Source organism: Falco naumanni, chromosome 2 (assembly GCF_017639655.2).
Source record: "Falco naumanni isolate bFalNau1 chromosome 2, bFalNau1.pat, whole genome shotgun sequence".
Lineage (NCBI taxonomy): Eukaryota > Metazoa > Chordata > Aves > Falconiformes > Falconidae > Falco > Falco naumanni.
Window position 1 is genome coordinate 21136491 of NC_054055.1, and position 19883 is coordinate 21156373.

The window sequence follows — 19883 nt, forward strand, 5'->3', positions numbered from 1 at the left end:
GAACAAGGGAGATATGAGGTATGAAGTTGTCAATCTATACCCAAATGTTGGCTAATTTGCTATACCACCTTTGAGATAAAGTATGGTCCTGTCAGAGGATATGGTTGCAGGAACCCCAAAACATGGTATTCTCTCTTGTACCAATATTTTGGTTACCTCCCAAGCCCTGGCTGTTCTGGTCAGGAATGCTTCTGGCCAACCTGAAAAAGTATCAGTTAATAGTAATAAATACAGAAACCCCCTTTTTCTTGGGAGATTGTAAAATCAATCTGCCATTGTTGTCCAGGTCCATTGCCTTTTCCAATTTGGCCCATCTCTGGCCTGGGATTATTCTTGAAATTAGTCTGGAGGCAAAGATCACACTGTTGAGTCACCTGTCTCACTGTGGTGTATAAATTTCTGGCCACAGTTTCTCTAATTAACTCTTTATACAAAGCCTCTGCCCCCCAGTGCCTTTTTTGATGTTCCTCTCTTACTAAATACCATATTAGGCAGGAGGGACTAATTAATTTATCCTGTGGGGTGTGAGCCCACCCTTCTTTATTATATGATCCTTCTAAGTCTGTAATAGGCTTTTAATCTTCCTTGTTATGCTCTGGCTTACCTTCTAGGGAGATTTGCCTGTCAGGGATCAAAGCCCCTTCTGTTTGCACCTCTGTTTTAGCCATTCATTTTGCCTCTCTGTCCACCAGCTCATTTCCTTTTTCCAATTGCAAGCTCACTTTCTGGTGTGCCTTAATGTGCATGATTGCCACCCTCTTGGGAAGCTGGACTGCCTCATGCTTGATGTTTTTCCCTTGAGAGTTCAATAATCCTTTTTCTTTCCAGATTGCTCTGTGCACATGTACAACCCCAAAAGCTTATCTTGAGTCTGTGTAAACATTCACAACTTTGCCTTGGGCCAGTTCCAAGGCGTGTTAGAGCAATTATTTCTGCCTTCTGTGCAGAGGTGTTCATGGGCAAAGGCCCTGACTCTTATATCTTGACTGGTGGTAATGGCATATCGTGTATGTCTCTTACCACTCAGGACATAACTGCTTCCATCGGTGAACCAGTTTTCTCCATAGGACTGTCGTTCAAGTCTGGGTGACTCACATACGTTGCTTCAATGGTCTCCAGGCAGTCATGATGTAACTGGTTCTCTTGTGTTCCCACTAAGGAAAGAAGCTGGGTTGACAATGTTAGTAACAATAACTTCCACATAGTCCTATTCTACCAGTATGGCCTGGTATCTCAGGAATCTCTGTGGAGAAAGCCAGTGTCCGCCTTTTCCTTCTAGCACCGCAGATACTGTATGGGACACCAAAACAGTAGCTTTCTGGCCCAGGGTAAATTTTCGAGCTTCTTGGATATTTAGTATTACAGCTGCAACCACTCACAGGCATCCAGGCCAACCCTTAGCAGTTGCATCCAGCTGCTTGGAGTAGGCAACTGCTCATCGATAAGGACCCAGACCTTGTTCTAATATTCCCAAGGCAATTCCCTGTTTTTCATGGTAGGAGAGGAAAAACTGCTTACATCTCATAGCCCTAAAGCCGGGGCTGACATCAGGGCCTTTTTCAGCTATTCAAAGGCCTGCATGGCTTCCTTATTCCGTTCAAGGCGTTTCTGCTTAGTGGTTGTTAGTGCATATAGTGGTTTAACAAGCAGTCCATAATTATAGATCCACAGTCCAAATATATATCCACAGTCAACACCAGCCAGTAATTCCCAAAAAAGTTCATAACTCTTTCACTGTCTGAGGTCTCAGAGTTTGGCATACTGCCTCTTTGCAGGCCTGTCCCAAAGTCCTTTGCCCGGCACTAATTATATAGCCCAAATAAATCACTTTTCGCTGCATTACTTGGGTCTTCTTTTTAGACACTCAGTACCCTTGGAGCCCTAGGAAATTCAGTAGGCTCACCATCCAGATCATAAAACTGTCTTCTGTCTTGGTGGCTATCAGGATATCATCCACATATTGCAGCAATTTCCCATCTTCAGATGGGAGTTCCCAGGATTCCAAGTCCTTTGCAAGCTGATTGCCCAAGATGGTAGGGCTCTTCTTAAATCCTTGTGGCAACACCATCCAAGTGAGCTGGGTTTTACAGCCATTTTTGGGGGGTTTCCCATTCAAATGCAAATAACTTCTGGCTGGCTTCAAGGAGAGGGAGGCAAAAGAAGGTTTACTGTTTTAGACCTGAAGGATGCCATGTTAATTTGGCAGTCAATACAGTCAGCAAGATACATGGATTTGCTCCTACTGGATAGAGATCTTCGGTTACTTTGTTTACAGCCCACAAATCCTGCACCACCCAGTATGACCTGTCAGGTTTGCAAACAGGTGATATGGGAGTGTTAAAATCCAATTCACATTCTTTCAATAATCCAAATTGTAGGAAGTTTTCTATCACTGGCCAGATTCCTTATCTATCTTCTTTTTTTAGGAGATACTGCTTAACTCTTACCAGATGCCAGCCTTCTTTGAGTCTAACTTCAACAGGTAGAGCATTCTTCACCCTTCCAGGTACACTGGTGACCAGTATATCTGGTTTAAAATTTCTTTGCCAATTTTTCCTTCTGCAGAGAAGCTGGTTAAAGATAAACTCAATATCTGATTGTATTGTTGATCTTTTGCTTCCAGAGTAGTTTTTCCTTTTTCAAATGTAATTTTTGCACCCAACTGTTCCAACAAATCCTTCCCCAAAAGTGCCTTTGGGGAGTTGGGCATATACAGGAATTTATGGATACCCCGTTGTTTTCCTAATTTATATTTCAGAGGTTTACAAAAATAAGCCTTTTCATTTTGGCCAGTTACCCCTTTTACCATGATGCAGTCATCCTCCAGGGGCACCAAGGCTTAATTAAAACCGAATGATTTCTTCCTAGTATGGGAAGATAGATGGAACTCCTACTTTCCCTGATAGCCCTGTGAGTCCACATCTTGTTCCTGTAGTTGAGGGGGAGGCTTAAACAAATCAGTTAGATCTTTTTCTGGTACCTGGTGAATTTTGTCAGCTTTAGTGCACCTTTGCCCAATACTACATACCGAGCAGCACCGCTTCAGTTGACCCTTAAGATCTTTATTTTCTTGTTCAGGTGCAAATACCATGGGGTCCTGTGGTGGTACCATCCCACAGTTCCTCTGCCACCCTGGATAGTTTCAGAGGATGAAAACCATGTCTACATACAAGACTTCATCCCATTTTCCTTCCCTCCTTAAAAACAGCATTAGTTGTAAAAGGGTATTGTAATCCATTGACCTGTTAAGTAGCCATTTAGTTTCATTTTCCAATTTATATAAGGGCCACCACTGATTGCAATAATATTTAACAACTCTTTTTACTTTCTATACCTCCAGTCCTGACAATATCTTTCCAATGAGCAAGCACACAACCCAAGGCAATTTTTTTTTTCAGAATTCCCATTTGAGCGTTACCCATGATGTAACCTTTCACTAATTTTTTAGTCTGATTCCAGCTACTCTTCTAGTAAGTTTCCACACAAACCGCTTTTTACACTTCTTTATAGTTTTCTCCCAATCCTTTTCCCAAACATCCCAAGTTTCCAGAATCAAATTTTCTCTTCCACACACTAACTTATTTTGGAGTTTTGTAGGACTGGTGGTAGGGTGGGGTGATGATACCCAGAGCACTTCAGGCACTCTGCTATCTGCCTTTTAGAGCACAATACCAGGGCCTTTCACAAAAATAGCACTTCAGTAAGACCCAGGCTGGGTGCCAACCACTGTACCTATTATCATAGCTTCTTATATTACTGCAGACCAGACAGGGAATCACAGCTCCTTTTAAATAATATTTTTTGTTTCCCCTATTTATCCAATGTCCTCCCCCTCGTTTAAACATTCCCAGTGTTCCAACCCATGTTGGAACCCTTCATGTTAAAATTAGTTCAAAGAAGTCATTTCCATAAGTCCCTCCCAACTGCACTTGCATGGCGTGGTGCCTCTTGGTGGTGGTCCCGAGGATGAAGGCTTGGTACTCTCCCTCGCTCTGAACTTTTTACCTTCTCTCTTCACACAGACTCAGTTGTTCCTTTGTCTTTGTCCAAACTATAGAGTTGGTTTTGGCTAGTTCTTGTCAACTCTCCTTCAGGAGGAACTGCAGACTCCTTGCTTCAGTTAATTTACACAATGGTTAGTAAAACAAAGCATTATTTATCAACAACAATCTAGGTAATTGTTAAGCAATTAGATATACTAAAATTTCTCTAATCCCTTCCCTCAATAGCTCTGTAAATGAGCTATTGTAAAAATCTATTATTGTCACATTTGTCAAATCCCATTTTTCCACAGGATTGGTAGTCTTATCTATCCAAAAAATCATTCCACCCATCACTTTGAGAACAATGAACAGCCAGAGTTGTCCAGGACAGAATCCTACAGTCTTGCTCAGAGCTTTCCAACTACAGTTGTTATTGCTTACCAAAAATGCTACGGTATCCAAATTGAGCATTTGTAAATCAACTCTAGGTCCCAATCTAGAAGTGTCATTATCATACTGGCAATAGCCACCCTTGTTACCTGGCTTTTTCTAAAATTCCGGCCAGACTGGATTTGATTCATTAATGTAGTTCCAGTTTGGGGCCACTATCCCATATAGGGGTGTTATTAAATCACCTCTGGGAAGAGCTGCACATACCTAGAAATCAGACAAATTAGAAAGCCTTGAAATATTAAAGTTAACTGTAGGTATATGTTTTGGCTCCAGGAATAAGTTTTTGCTATAAAAGTCCCAGCAGGGTATAGATGATCAGCAGTCTTTTTGTTGTAGATGAAACTTCAGAGGGCCCGTCTGTCTGGATTCCCATTGCTGTCTTGGTGCTGTTTTAACTCTTGTATGGTGAATCCAAGAAGAGACTTCTTTTATTTTGATCACTGTACGGAACGTCAGCAATACCTGGAACAGGCCTTCCCACTTAGGTTCTAGAGGTGAGCCTGGAAGAGATCTGACATACACGTAATAACCCAGCACAATATTATAAACTGGTCCATCAAGTCCTCGAGCACGAGTACGCAGGATCAACTTTTCTAACTCTTGGAGTTGTTTTTGTAAACTTATTACATAGTTGGTTAAGGTCTCTGTACCGACCTGTGATGTCCCTGCCTGCACCATATAAGGTCTTCCATGCACTATTTCAAAAGGACTCAGCTTTGGGCTTGGTTCTGACGTACGGAATTAGACTCTATAACTCAGAAGTTATAAAGTAGGTATGTTTATCACACGCAGAATCGCTCCACCACAGGCGTGCATGCCCAAAGTGACAAACTATTTCATATTTATACAATGAAACAATGAATATTCAATTAACGCCTATATATATTCATTACCTAAACCCACCTACTCTCGCTTCATATGCTAATTAGCTCATCAGTCCTTTGCATCTGCGCAAATCCTTCCAAGAATTGTGGGCAGGGGTCTCCAGGACGTGGGCAGTGGTCTCTGGGAGGAAGGCCATAGGTCTTCCTCATGGTGTACTTTTCACCCTTTGCCTGGAATGCGATGGTCTTGCAAGTTTGCAGTGTTCTTATCGGTCTGAGCTAATTTATGTCCTTGTCGACCATTTGTTTCTCATTCTTGTTCCTTATAGTCTCTCCCTCTAGATAACATTGGAATGTTTCTCATCCTTTTTTAAATAAGCCCTTTGTCAGGGAAAGAAAAACAGACTCCTTCCATTAGTTATTTCCTTCAAACTATATGGTTACATGACTAATTACTATACCTATATTCTTTGAGTAAATATATATAATTACAATTAACTTATTATCCCTATTCTGTACTATTTCTTCATATCAGTTCCAGTTCTCAGAAGAGCCAGAGGTAGCAACTGAGGCCAGGTCAATCCAGCTTCCTGCCCTAATTTTACAATTTGCAGTTTAAGGAAGTGGTTCATTTTTTCTACTTGGCCACTTGCCTGTGGCCTGTAAGGAGTATGTAATTGCCAATCTATTCCCAGAAATCTCCTAACTTGTTGATTGACCTTTGCCACAAAATGCAGCCTTCAGTCTGAGGACACAACTGCTGGGATCCCAAATACGGGTATAATTTCTTGTACCAATGTCACTTCCCTGGATTTATTCATCCAGCAGGGGAATGCTTGTGGCCATTCTGGAAAGGCATCTGTCAAGACCAACAGGTATCAAAAAACCCCTTTTCTGAGAAGTTCTGAAAAAATCAATTTGCCACTGCTGCCCAGGATAATTCCCTTTCCCTGTCTGTCCAGGCTGGGCTTTAGGTCCTGCCTTGGGACTGTTTTGTAAACAACTTCATGTTGCTGTGTTACCTGCTTAATAGTGGTATATAAGTTTCTAGCAACCATTAGCCAGCTCAAATACTTATACAAGGCTTCTGTTCCCCAGTGGGATTTTCTATGTTCTGCTGTAACTACAGCCCATAACAATGTCAATGGTATTATTATTTTACATTGTGGTGTTCTTACTCAATTTAGCTTCCTGTATTTTTCCCCCTAAGTCTTCTATTAATTTCCGATCTTCATTAGCATACCTGGGTTCACAATCAATTTGTATTTCACCATCTAGGACTAAAGACTGCACTTCCAAATTACTTCTCTCAGCTGCTCTCTTGGCTTCCCAGTCTGCCATAGCGTTGCCCAGTTATTGAGCAGCGTTCCCTTTCTGGTAAGCCTTACAGCACATAACAGCTACCTTTTCCGGCAGCTGCACTGCTTCCAGAAGTTTAAGGATTTCGATAACTACCATCCAACTTCTTGACTGGTAAAATGGTAGTGTTTTATTCCGATTCACATTCCCTTAATAGCCCATATTTAATGAACCGTTCAATTATTGGTCAGACTTCCCTATGTTCCATTCTAAGGGGATATTGTTTAATCTTCACAGGTATTGTCCCTTGTTTAGCTATTATCAGAGTGGCGTTTTTCGCTTTTCCCAGTATTTCTGAGGCCCATAGCCCTAGATATATTTGATACTGGACCTCCTCAAGCACTCCCAGGCTAGCAGGAATATTTATGAGGGCCAGCCTTAAGATTTCAATTAATTGGTCATCTCCCACCCAGAATTCCACTTTTCCTTTTTGGAACTGTATTTCTGTCTCTAATCGCTTTAATAGGTCTCGTCCCAATAGAGGCCTTGGCAAATGAGGCATATACAAGAATTTGTGTATCCCCAATTGTTTCCCTCATTTAAACTGAAGAGGTTTTAAAAAGTATGCCTTTTCACTGTGGCCAGTAGCTCCCCTTACCGTTACAAAGTCATCATCTACAGGTATCATTGCTTGATTTAAAACAAAAAACATTGTTCCAGTGTCAACTAAAAACTCTACATGTTGTTGCTGTCTCCCTAGCTCTAATATGACCAGTTGAACCGCTAGGATAGATTCCCCAGGTCTCCATCAATCTTCTTTAACTTATGTCTGTATCCTTCCTCTCCCTTTCCATCTCTCTGGACACTCATTTTTCCAATGTCCCCTCTGTTTACACCATGCACATTGGTCCCTTTCCAAAGGTTTCCTAAATTCCCTAACCCCTTTGATTTCCTGCAACGCTGCTCTCAACATTTGCATTGTTTTTATTTGGTCCTGCTTTTCCCTATTGTTAAATGTTCTCCATGCCTCCTCTAGTAAAGTTTCCAAATCTCTACTTTTTGCTGGCCCCAGTTTTTTTAAGTTTCTCTGGATATCGGTTGCTGACTGTGCAACGAATAGAGACACTAGCTGTTGAATTCCTATCTCTGACCATGGGTCTAGAGAAGTATTCCTCATAGCATCCCGTAATCTGTTTAAGAATTCCGAGGGCGTTTCCTCCGGACCTTGTTTAACTGCATGCAAGGATAACCAATTAATTGGTTTTGGGATAGCCTGCTCCATTCCCTTTACAACCCAGTCTCTGTAGGCTTTTAGCAATTCTCTGTGGTCCCTGTTGTTGCAGTCCCAATGTGGATCTTGTAAGGGAAAGTGTTCTTTTACATCCTCTCCCCTGCTCTTAAGTTGACCACTGGCCAGGTCTTCAGCCTTTTTTAATATTAGCTGCCTCTCAGTTTCCGTCATACAGTGTAGTAATAATTGAATATCATTCCAATCAAGATCATGCTGTTTTATCATAAAGTTCAAACATTTACTCACACCTACAGGATCATTTCGGTAGTTTTTTGCCATCTTTTTCCATACTGTAAGATCAGACAAAGATAAGGGAACCCTTATCAAGATGGGACGCCTATATGGTCCCACTGCTTCTCCTAAGGGTGTTTGTGTCGCCACATGTTCTCTTTTACTTTTGGTGTGAGAGGATACTGGCCTATTCGGAGGGATACCCAAATCAGAGTCATCACTTTCTCTCTGTTGTGCCTGTACTGGCGGTTTATAATACTCTGGCAGGTCTTCCACCCCAGGATTCTTTGTTTTCTCCAACTTTGTACACCTGTGCCCTATGCTACAAGCCGAACAACATCTCAACTTTTCTTTTCCACCTTTCTTACTCTCTTTCTCTGAACCAGACACCATTGGGTCCTGTGGGGTTATTAATCCACCGTTTATTTGGTATTCAGGGTGATTTTGGAGAGTAAAGAACATGTCAGCATATGCTACTTCATCCCACTTTTCCTCCCTCCTTAAAAACAACATTAATTGTACTAAGGTATTATAATTCAGTGTCCCGTTAAAGGACCATTTTTCTCCATCATCCAGTTTGTATAAAGGCCACCAATGATTACAATACTTTATCAAAGTTTTCTTATTCACACTCCCATCTGACGGTCCTCCTATTTCCTTCCAATGTGCCAGAACGCAGCCCAAAGGGCTCTTTTTCACTATTCCACCGCTCTGTTTACCTCCCATAATAGTTGTTTGGAAATCACCGTCTCTGTCGTGCCCTGCAAAACTTCCTTTCTTCGTCGCCTTGGCTAATTAAAGGAGACGGCTCGATTAAACCGACCACAGCGCCTTATCCAAGGCAGGAGGTGGCGTGCTCGCCCCACAGCGAACGTACCTGAATTCGAGACAATTTCCAAGATAAAACTCCTGCCTCCCGTTTGGAGAAATAACGTACTTACACCACTTTTACGCACTTAGCAGGAACAGACAGACAACAGTGGTGACAAACCGGGCAAGCGCCGTGTGTGTTCCAGCGGAGGGGCTGCGCTATGCCTGCCCTGCACTCCCTCCGCACTTTCCTACCGGTTCTTTACACTTCCTAAATGCCCCACATCAGCTGCTTAAGCTCGCCCGAGCGCTCGCTATCCCAGTCAGACCAGTTTCCCTGACATCGCATATACCAAAAATCCTTCCCAAATTCTACCCAAACATCTTGGTTACAATTAAAACAGCCAAAAGCAAACACCGGGTTACACGAAAAGTCTCGAGGACCACGTCTAGGACACCAAAAAGCGGCGTTTGATTCACGTTAACGCTGTGCCGGGGTCTGTCACACGCTTTGCTCGTCTCGGCCGCTCTCCCCGTGGAGGACCCGAGACGGCGGGTCGGAGCTGCACACCCGCTCCGCAGGGCTGCGCCGCACCTACTCACCGCCCGCAGCAGCCTCACCGCCCGCAGCAGCCTCACCGCCCGCAGCAGCCTCACCGCCCGCAGCAGCCTCACCGCCCGCAGCAGCCTCACCGCCCGCAGCAGCCTCACCGCCCGCAGCAGCCTCACCGCCCGCAGCAGCCTCACCGCCCGCAGCAGCCTCACCGCCCGCAGCAGCCTCACCGCCCGCAGCAGCCTCACCTTGTCCCTGTCCCGGCGGGGGTAACAACCGCGGATCACGACTCCGCACTCGCGTCGCTAGCAGCCGCACGTCTCACCCACTCACACAAAGGGCCATTTCGGCCATTCATTCACCCGTTCCAAAATACCAACTTGGAGTCACTTACAGAAATCATAAACCATTAGCCGTTCGCCAGAGGTCTTTTAACGTGATCAACGTGAATCAGAATGCCACGTATGGGACCAAGTCTTACAACGGATGACAAAATGGCCAAACCGCACCGCTCCGGAGAAAACCCGTTACCTCTCGAGAGGCCCCCTCCCTCTACCGCAGCGAGGAGAGCGCCCGAACTCCCATCCCCAGCCTCTCCAGGGGCCAGCACCAGCGCTCTGCCTCGCCTAGGACATCTCCTCACGGCTTACAGCTATCCCCAACCCGACCGCAACACACCCAGCCCGCCGATGGTCCCTGCGGTGATCTGGGCGACCAGGGGAGTCCTCCGAGAAATCTCGGGGGCGCCCAGAAAAGCCCCGTGCTCAGCAGGTCCCGCAGCCAGACAGAAAAGGTCCCACCTGAGGTGCCAAAGCGACGGAATCAAACCTCGCCACCCGTGGCAGGTTACGCAGTAGGGATGTTTGCTGCAGCGCTGCGTCCAAGGGGCAGCGCTCCTCCTCACGCGCACGCTGCTCTCAGCCCACAGCGCACATTTATAAAGCTCGGCTGGTTTGTTCCGCCCAGTCTGCGCCTCCTGACGGGTTACTGGTTAGTTTCTTTCTCACTTCGGTTTAAAGGTACAGCTCCCCGAGCGGGGATCTGCTTCCCTCGGGGGGGGCCGTTTCAGTAGGAGGGCGCGATCTCCCACTACCACGATTACCTCATACCCTAGTACCCTTGAGTCTTACCTCTTCAGCAGTTTGGTGAGGGTTTTTTGTTGGTGTTTATTTTTTGTTTTGCAGTTAGCAGGTCCTTGTCAGAAGGCTCCATATTCACATTCTGGTTGAGCTCAACTACACCTGTGCTGATATTGTATGGATTCACTGTAGGATAGAATAAATCTTGTAGTTAAAATGTAATGAATATAAGATATATGACATCCTCATGTGTATTCTTGTAATGCTATCCTGTTATCCTTCTACCTTTGTTGAAACCTCAGCTAACAACCTGTTATCTGTTGTCCTTCTGTTATGTTCAAACTTAAGCTAAAATACCCCAGTGGGGGGAAAGACAAATAAAGCGAGAATTGGTTGAAACTGGTTCTGCAGGTTTGGAAAACAGCAAACTGGGCCAGCTCAGCATTTTCTGGCAAAACGTGAAAGGTACACCTTGAGGAAGAGCTAAGGCCTTCCTCCCAAAGACCACCACCCACGTCCCGAAGACCCCTGCCTACAACTCTTGAAAGAATTTGCGCAAGCTGATTCACAGGTCAAAACCAGATTTTTAGTGACTAAATATTCTTTATTGGCGGCACCGGGTATACGGAGGATCCTTCCACCAATCGTACACACCTGGAGGGGCAGGTTACCTTGTATTTATATAATGAAACAATGAATATTCAATTAACGCATATACATATTCATTACTTGAACCCGCCTACTCTTGCTTCATATGCTAATTAGCTTATCAGTCTTTTACGCTTGCGCAGATTGTTCCAATAATAGTGGGCCGGGGTCTTTAGAATGTGGGCAGTGGTCTGTGGGAGGAAGGCCGTAGGTCTTCCTCATGGTGTACTTTTCACTTTAGGTCTCAAAAGTGATGAGTTGGCAGACTTGTTGAAATCTTTCCCAGTGTTTCTTACATTATCCCTCATAACTCTACTCAAGGACATCCTGTTTTGAAGAGGTCCCGTGAGTCAAAGAAGAGACGTAGCTAAGCAGCAGATATTCTTTATTACAGCGCTGGGCACATGGGGGATCGCTCCACCGAACATGTGCACCCGGGCTAACATGCTCTGGCCTTTTATCACCCGAAGTTATACATATTCATCATATTTCTCGGAAATGTTTACATATTCATTATTTTTCCTGGAACTAACTTACATATTATGAATATCTATTGCGCAGTCGTACTTCTGTTCTTTGGTGGTCTTTGGGGGTCCTCTGGTGGTCGTTCATAGTCTTCCTCACCTGTCCTTTCGTTGAACCCTTTAGTCTGAGCTTGCGCATTTAGTTTCTTGGTCTATTATTTTATATATTTTCTTTACTTAGCCTTGAAAGTTACTCACTCAGCTACTATACATTGCTGAGTTGGCGCCAAGCATTAACAACAGGATACACATTACACTTGTTATCTTCGAGGCAGGATACACATTACATTTGTTATCTTCGAGGTTGACAGAGTGTTTACACAAGAATAGTCCCCAAGGCTGACAGGATATGCACACAGATTTAGTTCCCAAGGCTAACAAGATACTTAATCAAACACAAAAATTTCAACATGACAATAACAGTCCTTCCCCTGTATCACCCGTTATCTCCTTGGTAGAAGAGTTTGCTTTGCAGACATTTTGCAATTTCCTCGCCAGAACAGTCTATATAAAATCTTTCAGACATTTTAACCCCTTTGTTGCTACACAATTACAGGCTCATTGATTCACATTAAAATGAATACTGGTTTATGAATACAAACTTGACTATATTATTTAAAGCTTACTCACAACAAAGCACAAAAGACTGATAAGCTAATTAACACACGAAGCGAGAAAAGGCAGGTTTAGGTAATGACTATGTATAGAAGTTAATTGAATAGCCATTGTTTCATGGTATAAATATAAAATAGTTAGTTAATTTAGACATGCACCTTAGGTGGAAGGATAACCCGTGCATCCAGCGCTGCCAATAAAGGCTACTTAGTCTATAAGAAATTTTGATTACGTTCTTTAAATCAGACCCAGGCCGCGGCGGGCCGGGCGGGCTCGCCGGGGCGGCCTGCAGGAGCGGGTTGGAAACTAGGACCATGCGCGGCAATCAGTTAGCTGAGGGGAATTTGCTCGAGCTTGTCTAGACAACAATTAACGTGATGAGGCATGTTTGCAGAGCACAGGGGGTGGGAGACGGATGGCGCCAAGGATGGCGCCAAGGAAAGGTAACACCTTGCTGTTAATTGATGGTAGTTAACCACCAATCAGGGATTGCCTGGTATGCAAGGCTTAGCATCAAGAACCAATCTGTTTAAAACGCGCAGCTTCTGAGAGTCTATAGAAACTCGTGCTTCTGTACAATAAATTGACGTTTGCTTGCATCAAGCTGCGTCCCGTCTCTTCATTCGCCGGGGCGGCCCGGGCTGCGACCCGCGCTCGGCGGGACCCCGCTCGGCCAGGGCTGCCGCCTCCCGCCGGGACGGCCGGGTGCGCGCGGGGCCGGCCGGGAGCGGCAGGCGCGGGCGCGCCGCGGGGCACGCTGGGAAGTGGAGTCTCCCAGCGACAGGGCCCGCTGTGCCGTCACAAACTGTCTCCGGGAAGCTGCCCGTGAGCTTTGGGTGGGGCACGCCGGGCCAGCCAGGTGTCACCCGAGCAGCGGGCAGTGCCGGCTGTCACCCGAGCAGCGGGCAGTACCGGCTGTCACCCGAGCAGCGAGCGGTGCGGGCTCCAACATGGGGAGCAGGCACTGCAAGGTGGCACCTGCTCCTGAGGAGGCAAAAGCCGAGCTGCCGGGCCCGGCGGGGCACGGACATGGGCCGCAGCCCGGCGACGTTCCCGAGCCGCCGGAGCCCGGCCACGAGCCCCGGCCGGTGGAGCCCGGAGACGAGCCCGAGCCGGTGGAACCCGGCGACGAGCCCGAGCCGCCGGAGCCCGGCGACGGTCCCGAGCCGCCGCAGCCTGGCCACAAGCCCCGGCCGGAGGAACCCGGCGACGAGCCCGAGCCGCAACAGCCCGGCGACGAGCCCGAGCCGGTGGATCCCGCCCACGAGGCGGGGCCCGGCGATGGGCCGAGCACGTCGCGGCACGGCGATGGGCCGGGCCTCCAGGGCGGCCGCGCAGGCTGGGCGGGCTCTGGCTGCTGGCGCCGCTGGTGGGCGAAGCTAAGGCGGCCCAGGCGCGGGGGCGGCCGTGGCGGACGGCAGCGGCAGAGCTGGCTGGCGGCGGGCAAGGAGGAGGTGAGGGGCGGCGGGGGCCGGGGCGGGCCGGGCCGGCGGTGCCGTGGGTCTGCCGGGTTCGGTTTGGCGGTTTTTCCCTCCCCCTGGCCTCCCCCACACCCTTTTTGGGGTTTTTTTGGTCTCATTTTACTTAGTTCCCCGCCCTTGGTTTTCTCCCCGGCCGCCGCGGCGGCGGCGTATGTGAAAGTCCTGGCGAGGGGAAAGTGTCCTGGAGCGGTTCAGGCTTCCATTTTGGCGTTCTGCCAATAACGGGTCCTTCTTTCCCCACCTGGAGGCCGAGGCGCGGCCCGGCCCGGCCCGCCGGGGGGCCGGAGGGCGGGCTGCGGGCTGGGGAAACGGGCAGTTGACCGAACTGCCTGGGGCTCGCTTGGCTGGGGGCTTCACCCTGCTGGAGCACAAACGATTCGGCTCGGAAGACCCAGCCGAATTCAAGCGAATGGCTTATCAGACTAGCTTCTCCTGGGGGAAGCGGGTGCGATTGAAAAAATCCGTTGTAGGTTGCTTCTCCCCTTAGTTCACAGGGACTGCGCTGCTTGTATTAACGTGGAGTTTGTCTGTGAGGATTGTAATTTTCCTCCTCAAAATCTTTCACAGAGGGGGAGACCTTACTGTCAGGTGTTGATGTTTCACTTGACATTCAGATTTAATTGCCCTTTATTCATTTTTCCTTAATGCTCTTAGTTATAACCCTAACCCCCCCACACCCCAAGATACTTCTTTTCATCTCCTTGTAGTTGCAGGATGGAGTATCAAGTCGTTTCCCAAACACTCTTAGCTGTATACAAAAGTTGAACACTCATCACATTAGATCTTAACGTTAGCCTTTTCCGGATGTGTTTTGATTTTTCTTTTTCTTCCCCCGGAGCGACAAACTCATTGAAGAGCATTTCTCTTGGTCTTTTTAGCCAGTGGAGTTGGGGCTGGGGGGTTGACATCATTCTCACGGAAGGCATATTCTGTTTGGATTTCAGATCATTATTATTATTATTTTTCGCAGCTGAAGGAGTATCAGCAGAAGAAGAGCCCTGGAGCAGCTTCAGGAACTAAGAAAAACCGCAAAACTAAAGACGACGGTCGACCCGAGACTCCCACGGGCGATGACCAGCAGCCTCCAGAGAATGAGAGTGCCTCGGTCTTTGTCCCAGCTCACTTGCTACCTCCTTGCTCTTTGGTTTTCTGAACAGCGTGACTAGCGCCGGGAAATGGTTATGCAGGTGTAATAGATGACTGGCGCAGCTGCCTGTATCGCCAGCACGCGGAGCGTGCCACAATAGTTAGCAGCTACCGCTACTGGACGGTGCACACTAGAGTTCAGGGTACGTGCCAAAGCCGTGTCTGATCGCGCAGTGCTGTCACGCAGCCCTGGGTGTGCCCAGAGCTGCTGCTTTGAGCTGCGTGCTCCTGACCAGCTGGAGGATGCCGGTTTCTTTGGCTACCTTGGATTGACACATTCTCTCTGTCCTTTTCTGAGCCGTTTCCCCTTTTCTTTCACCTCCTTCAGATTCAGAACATTCTGAAGGTGCTGGTGTCACACCTGAACCGCTCCAATGGTGTAGGACAAGGTTTCAAGGACAAGAGTCCAAATACTGATAGCCTGATGAATAGAGACTTGTTAGAACTTGTAGGGCACAAGCCCTGGGAACAAAGGAACAAGCTAACTGCAGACCCCTGAGCCGCTACAGTTGAGGAGGCAACCAGACGGACAGAGAAACAAGTAGCCAGATAAGGGAATGGACGGCGCCGATATGTAATCAAGAAAGCCGCGTAGAAAGAAACTCCCTAACTTTGGAATAGAAATTATTGCTATGTCAAGATAAACTAATAAGTTCCTATTGTTCTAACGGTGTGCCTTAAATATCAACCAATCAGTGGTTTTTATGCTTAAGATTTAATCGGTGTGTAATATGTAGAAGGTAGAAACGTATATAATTGTAAGAAAATCACTAATAAATGGACATTTGCTTGCATCAAGCTGCGTCCCGTCTCTTCATTCGCCGCACAATGGGGTAGCCATACCCTCATTGGACAAGAGGAAGGTGAGGCAGTGCTCGTGTCCCTCGCAGTGACTCGCTCTCCCTACTGCATGCTTCGGGTTCTGTTTACACTGGCCTCGATTTCTTGGGTGGAGCCTTGTCCTGACATAGCCACTGTCAGTTGCTTGAGTTTTGTTGGTGTTTTTATTAACGTGGAGCTAGTTGTTACCGTGCCTTTCCATGGCTCGTAAAGTGCTTGCGCCCTTCTGGTTTGTGTCAAACCGAACGTGTGAGAAAGTGAACCTTGTCAAAACCTCTTCCTCGAGACAGCTGAGCTTTGAGGAGAAGGAGGAATGTGGGGTGAGGCGATAAACTAACTGAACTGCTGAGGACAAGCGCAGTAGGGAGAGCCAGTGTTTTCTTAGTCCGTATTTCTCCCGTTGTGCGTGTCGTTGCTGTATTCCCTAGGGCCTTGTTTCTGAAGGGCATGACTCTGCTGATCTGCAGGCAAGCAGCTGCCCTGAGGAAGCTGTCTAGTTACTCCTGCCAACCCGTTTTACAACGGGCGATGAAACTTGCGCAGGGGATGCACAGTCTGGCAAGTTCCAGTGCTGGGTTTAGATAGGTTTAGGCAGGAAGTCAGATCCTTTGAGTCAAGCATTTGCAGGCTTTAGCGTCTTCGTGTTGCCAGGCTTCTGAAGAGGAAAGGGCAGGAACTATGCCAATAAGCCACAGAAACGTGTTCAGGCACAAACATAAAACCCCAGCCTTTTTAAAAAAATTCTTTTTGGGCAGTTTATTTAAATGTAAGGCTTGATCAAACTGTGATAGAAGCTCAGGGAAGTCAAATTTGGTAGCCCAGAATTGTCTTCCACTGTTGCTGTAGCAAAGCTCTAATTTTCGTTTCACTTGCATCTTTTTGGTAGCTTATTTTCCTACCATTGCTTCAGTTCAGTTCAGTTGTCATAAAGTAACTCCTATTTACTACATATCCGTGCGTCTTTTATCAATAAACGTAACTATAGTAATCACCAGGGGTACCAGTTAGATGCAGTGAAACCTGCAAGACGGAACGGAGTTCACTCCGATTTGCCTTTGGTATTCCTTTTCTCCTTTTTTTGTGTGATAATACAGCAGCCGTTCTGTCCAGCAGACAGAGTGAAAAGCTGAAAGTCCCTCCAGCTGGAGCTTGTACGTGTAGGTTGCGTACCGGTAGAACCCGAGTGCCGTGACATACTGTTAGCTCTGAGGGTGCTGGGTGTGCCTGTCTAGCACCAGAAAGCATGTATTTTGATTGGAGTTTTGCTCTTGTCACGGGGATTATTTTCAGTGAATGCTCGTAAGCTCAGTTTAAGTTAGATCTCAGAGGAAGAGGCTGGCTTCACACTGGAGGATGAGATGAAGGTGGGTGGTCCGGTGCTGTTGCTGAGCTGGCATTTGGACTTGCAGTGAAGGCCTACCCGCGTCTGCAGTTTTAGTCCTGTTCTGAAAAAGGACAATTATGTTCCTTCTTGTTTTCCCAGTTTTTTCCCCGCTCTCGTTTTCTTGGCACGGAGAGATACGGTTTGATCTGATTGGCTGTTATGTGGACCGTTGTGCCTGGGGTTTCAGAAATCATTTGAAAACTGATCTTTAATTGCAATATGTCATGACAGATTTCTTTTTCCAGTTGCCGTCTTGTAAAAATCCTGTGTCAGGAGAATGGTGTTCAGAAGCTCACTTGGCGCTAATAGGGCAGAAAAAGCTGATTGCTGGCATGAGCTTCTGCTGCCATTGGTGTCTTAATGCGAGGCAGACCCTTCCCGTCTCAGCCACTTCAGCTTTCTTGGCTGTGAAACACAGAAATCTCCTTCCCTCCCTTTTTTTTTTTTTTTTTTTCTTTTCCATTGGACATCACCGTGAGTTGGAGCACTTTAGGGCTGCAACATGGATCATAAGTGGCAGGTTACTATCAGGGGAAAGGCTATGCAGAAGTGGAGTGTTAACATTTTGCCATAACTTTTTGATTTTGGTTGGCAGTTGTCAAATCAGGCAGGGAGTCTGGATGCAAAGCAGCAGTTGCAGGTGGCACTGGGGGAGAAGGCAGGCCTGGAAACCCAGGTTGCTCAGGGGTTGTACGAAATGACATTCAGATCTTCATGTCTGTAAAGAAACTTGTGTGGCAGAAGAATGCAGCCTGAGCTTTGCGTTAACACTGGTTTCTTCAGGCTTTATCCCTGAAGCGGTCACTGCCAAATTTATTTAGCCAATACGATTTTCTTTGTGTTTAATTTTGTTTTGAACAGCTCTCGGAGTCCGTTCACCAGCTCCAGGCAGAAAGAGAGCAGTATGTAGAGAAAGCGAAGGTGTGGAGCATTTGGCAGCAGTAGGTGCAGCAGCTCTCTGAACAGGTAACACCAGGGGCAGCATCACAGCTGCTTTAGACAAACACAGGCAGGAGTGAATGCACCGTGAACGCTGTTTTAACTTGTATTGTGTGGCCTTGCAGGTCCATGCAATGGCAGACGAGAAGGAGGAGCATGTGGCCTGCGGAGATGATGACGTGGACTCCTGAGTTCGACCAGAAGACCTTTTATTAGGCCTCCAGCACTGGCCATAAAGCTCTCTACAATTCCCCCGTCTGTATTTTGAACAGAAACAACATTAGAGGTTAAACTACTTTTGAATCATAGATCTTACACAGTTCGGCATACAGGGAAAAATGGTCGATAAAACTACAATTACCAATAGCAATATTTCTCCGCGTGTTGTGAAGTCCTGCAACCATCTGGTGGTTCCCCAAGTCTTGAAAAGATTCCGCAACCAATCTCCCAATAGTTCCTGCTGTCAGCCCTGTGACATGTCGTTCCGTTTTTGTAACTGACTGTGAATCGACGCGGAATGGCCCGAAAGGTTCATACAACACATTCCTTAGCGCTGTGCCCTGCAGGCTACTGCAGAGGGATGAAGCTGGCTTAATCAGCACTGACAATATACAGCTGTGGGTTGGCTTCAGGGGCGGTGGGTTGGCTGGTGTAGACAAGGTGCAGCTGTGGCTGGTTCTGTGAAGCAGTTGGGCAGCCGAGGAAGAGAGGGGAGGAAGAAGCAGAGAGGGTGAGCGTGCCCTGGATGAGGCGAGACTAGAAGGCAGCAGAGGGACTGCCATGGAGAGTGTGATGGTAAAAGACCTGGTTGCAGCTGGCTCGTTTGGAGAGTGCTGTGACAGGCCACTCTCTGCGGTTCACTTGCCTTCTACAGGTGAGATCACATTCCTCCTTTCTTTCTGTCTCATCCTGGTTTCTTCTCGTGCTCCCTCAAAGTTATGTGACTCTTTGCTGCAGGTGCTCAGCTGCACATTATCGATGTCAAAACAACCCACTGTCTCTGTTCTCTACAATTCACCCCTGTTTGTGGTTTTTGGTTTTGTTTCTTTGCTGGTTTGGGTTTTTTTTTGTAAAAGGTTGCTTTACCATGTTATGGAGTTGTCATCCTTTTTCTTTTGTTTTCTGTCTCATGACTTAATTACCAGGTTTAGCCTTCTTTTATGTGCACGTTTGTACATTTCAGTCGGGTTCACAAAATGTTAAACTTGTTATCGGTGCATTTCCTACAGAGGTCAACATACAGGTTTATGATTATTTATAAGAACATGCAATAAGCTATGGAAGTGTTATGAAAATATTTTTCAGAAACTTCTAATCAAATAAACGAGCATGAGAAATTGTGTTTAACTTGTAAATTCTATATGTAAGCTGTTAAGAAACATTTTCTCTCCTAAAATGAAAAGATAAAACCTACTTAAGAGCTCTTGAAATCTTGCCCTTGGGCGAGTGTTCCGCTGTGCCTCCATTCTAAAGCATGGAAGTGGAAGCTGCGTAGAGCAAAGTTTCACTTTAAATAACTGCTCGACTGTTATTGCTGCTTTTCAAAGAACCTGGAAGCACACAATGAGGACTTGGAACTAAGCAAACAGCTGAATGGACACTTCTAGATTGTTACTGGAATTAAATGTAGAAGTTAACTCTAATAAAATGTTCTGGTTGCTTTGTGTTGGTGGTTTATATCTAGATAGATACAGAAAACTATACACAAACAGGGAAATAAAAAAATGCTTAAAAAAACAGGGAAAGATAAGAGTATACAGTATTTATAGCTTAGTCACTTTTT

General features: G+C 46.4%; 1 protein-coding gene across 2 annotated transcripts; it reads left to right on the forward strand.

Moving 5' to 3' along the window:
* The first annotated feature begins 13140 nt into the window (after positions 1–13140).
* Positions 13141–19883, forward strand: LOC121083305 (basic proline-rich protein-like). Of its 2 annotated transcripts, XM_040583552.1 has the most exons (4): positions 13246–13764; positions 14762–14884; positions 18023–18127; positions 18226–19883. In XM_040583552.1, exons 1-3 carry the CDS (start codon positions 13261–13263, stop codon positions 18104–18106), a joined length of 711 nt encoding a protein of 236 aa, XP_040439486.1. In that variant the 5' UTR covers positions 13246–13260; the 3' UTR covers positions 18107–18127; positions 18226–19883. The 2 variants fall into 2 exon arrangements, with proteins under 2 accessions (XP_040439487.1, XP_040439486.1); XM_040583553.1 differs by lacking the exons at positions 18023–18127; positions 18226–19883 and adding an exon at positions 16250–16688 and having other exon boundaries at positions 13141–13764; positions 14762–14945.

What these genes read in the sequence shown, in the direction of transcription:
- LOC121083305 (XM_040583552.1), top strand. Translation starts at nt 13,261, where the DNA reads ATGGGGAGCAGGCACTGCAAGGTGGCACCTGCTCCTGAGGAGGCAAAA. An exon ending in TGGCGGCGGGCAAGGAGGAG is followed by an intron (nt 13,765 to 14,761) that starts GTGAGGGGCGGC and finishes TATTTTTCGCAG; the next exon opens with CTGAAGGAGTATCAGCAGAA. An exon ending in ACCAGCAGCCTCCAGAGAAT is followed by an intron (nt 14,885 to 18,022) that starts GAGAGTGCCTCG and finishes TGTTTTGAACAG; the next exon opens with CTCTCGGAGTCCGTTCACCA.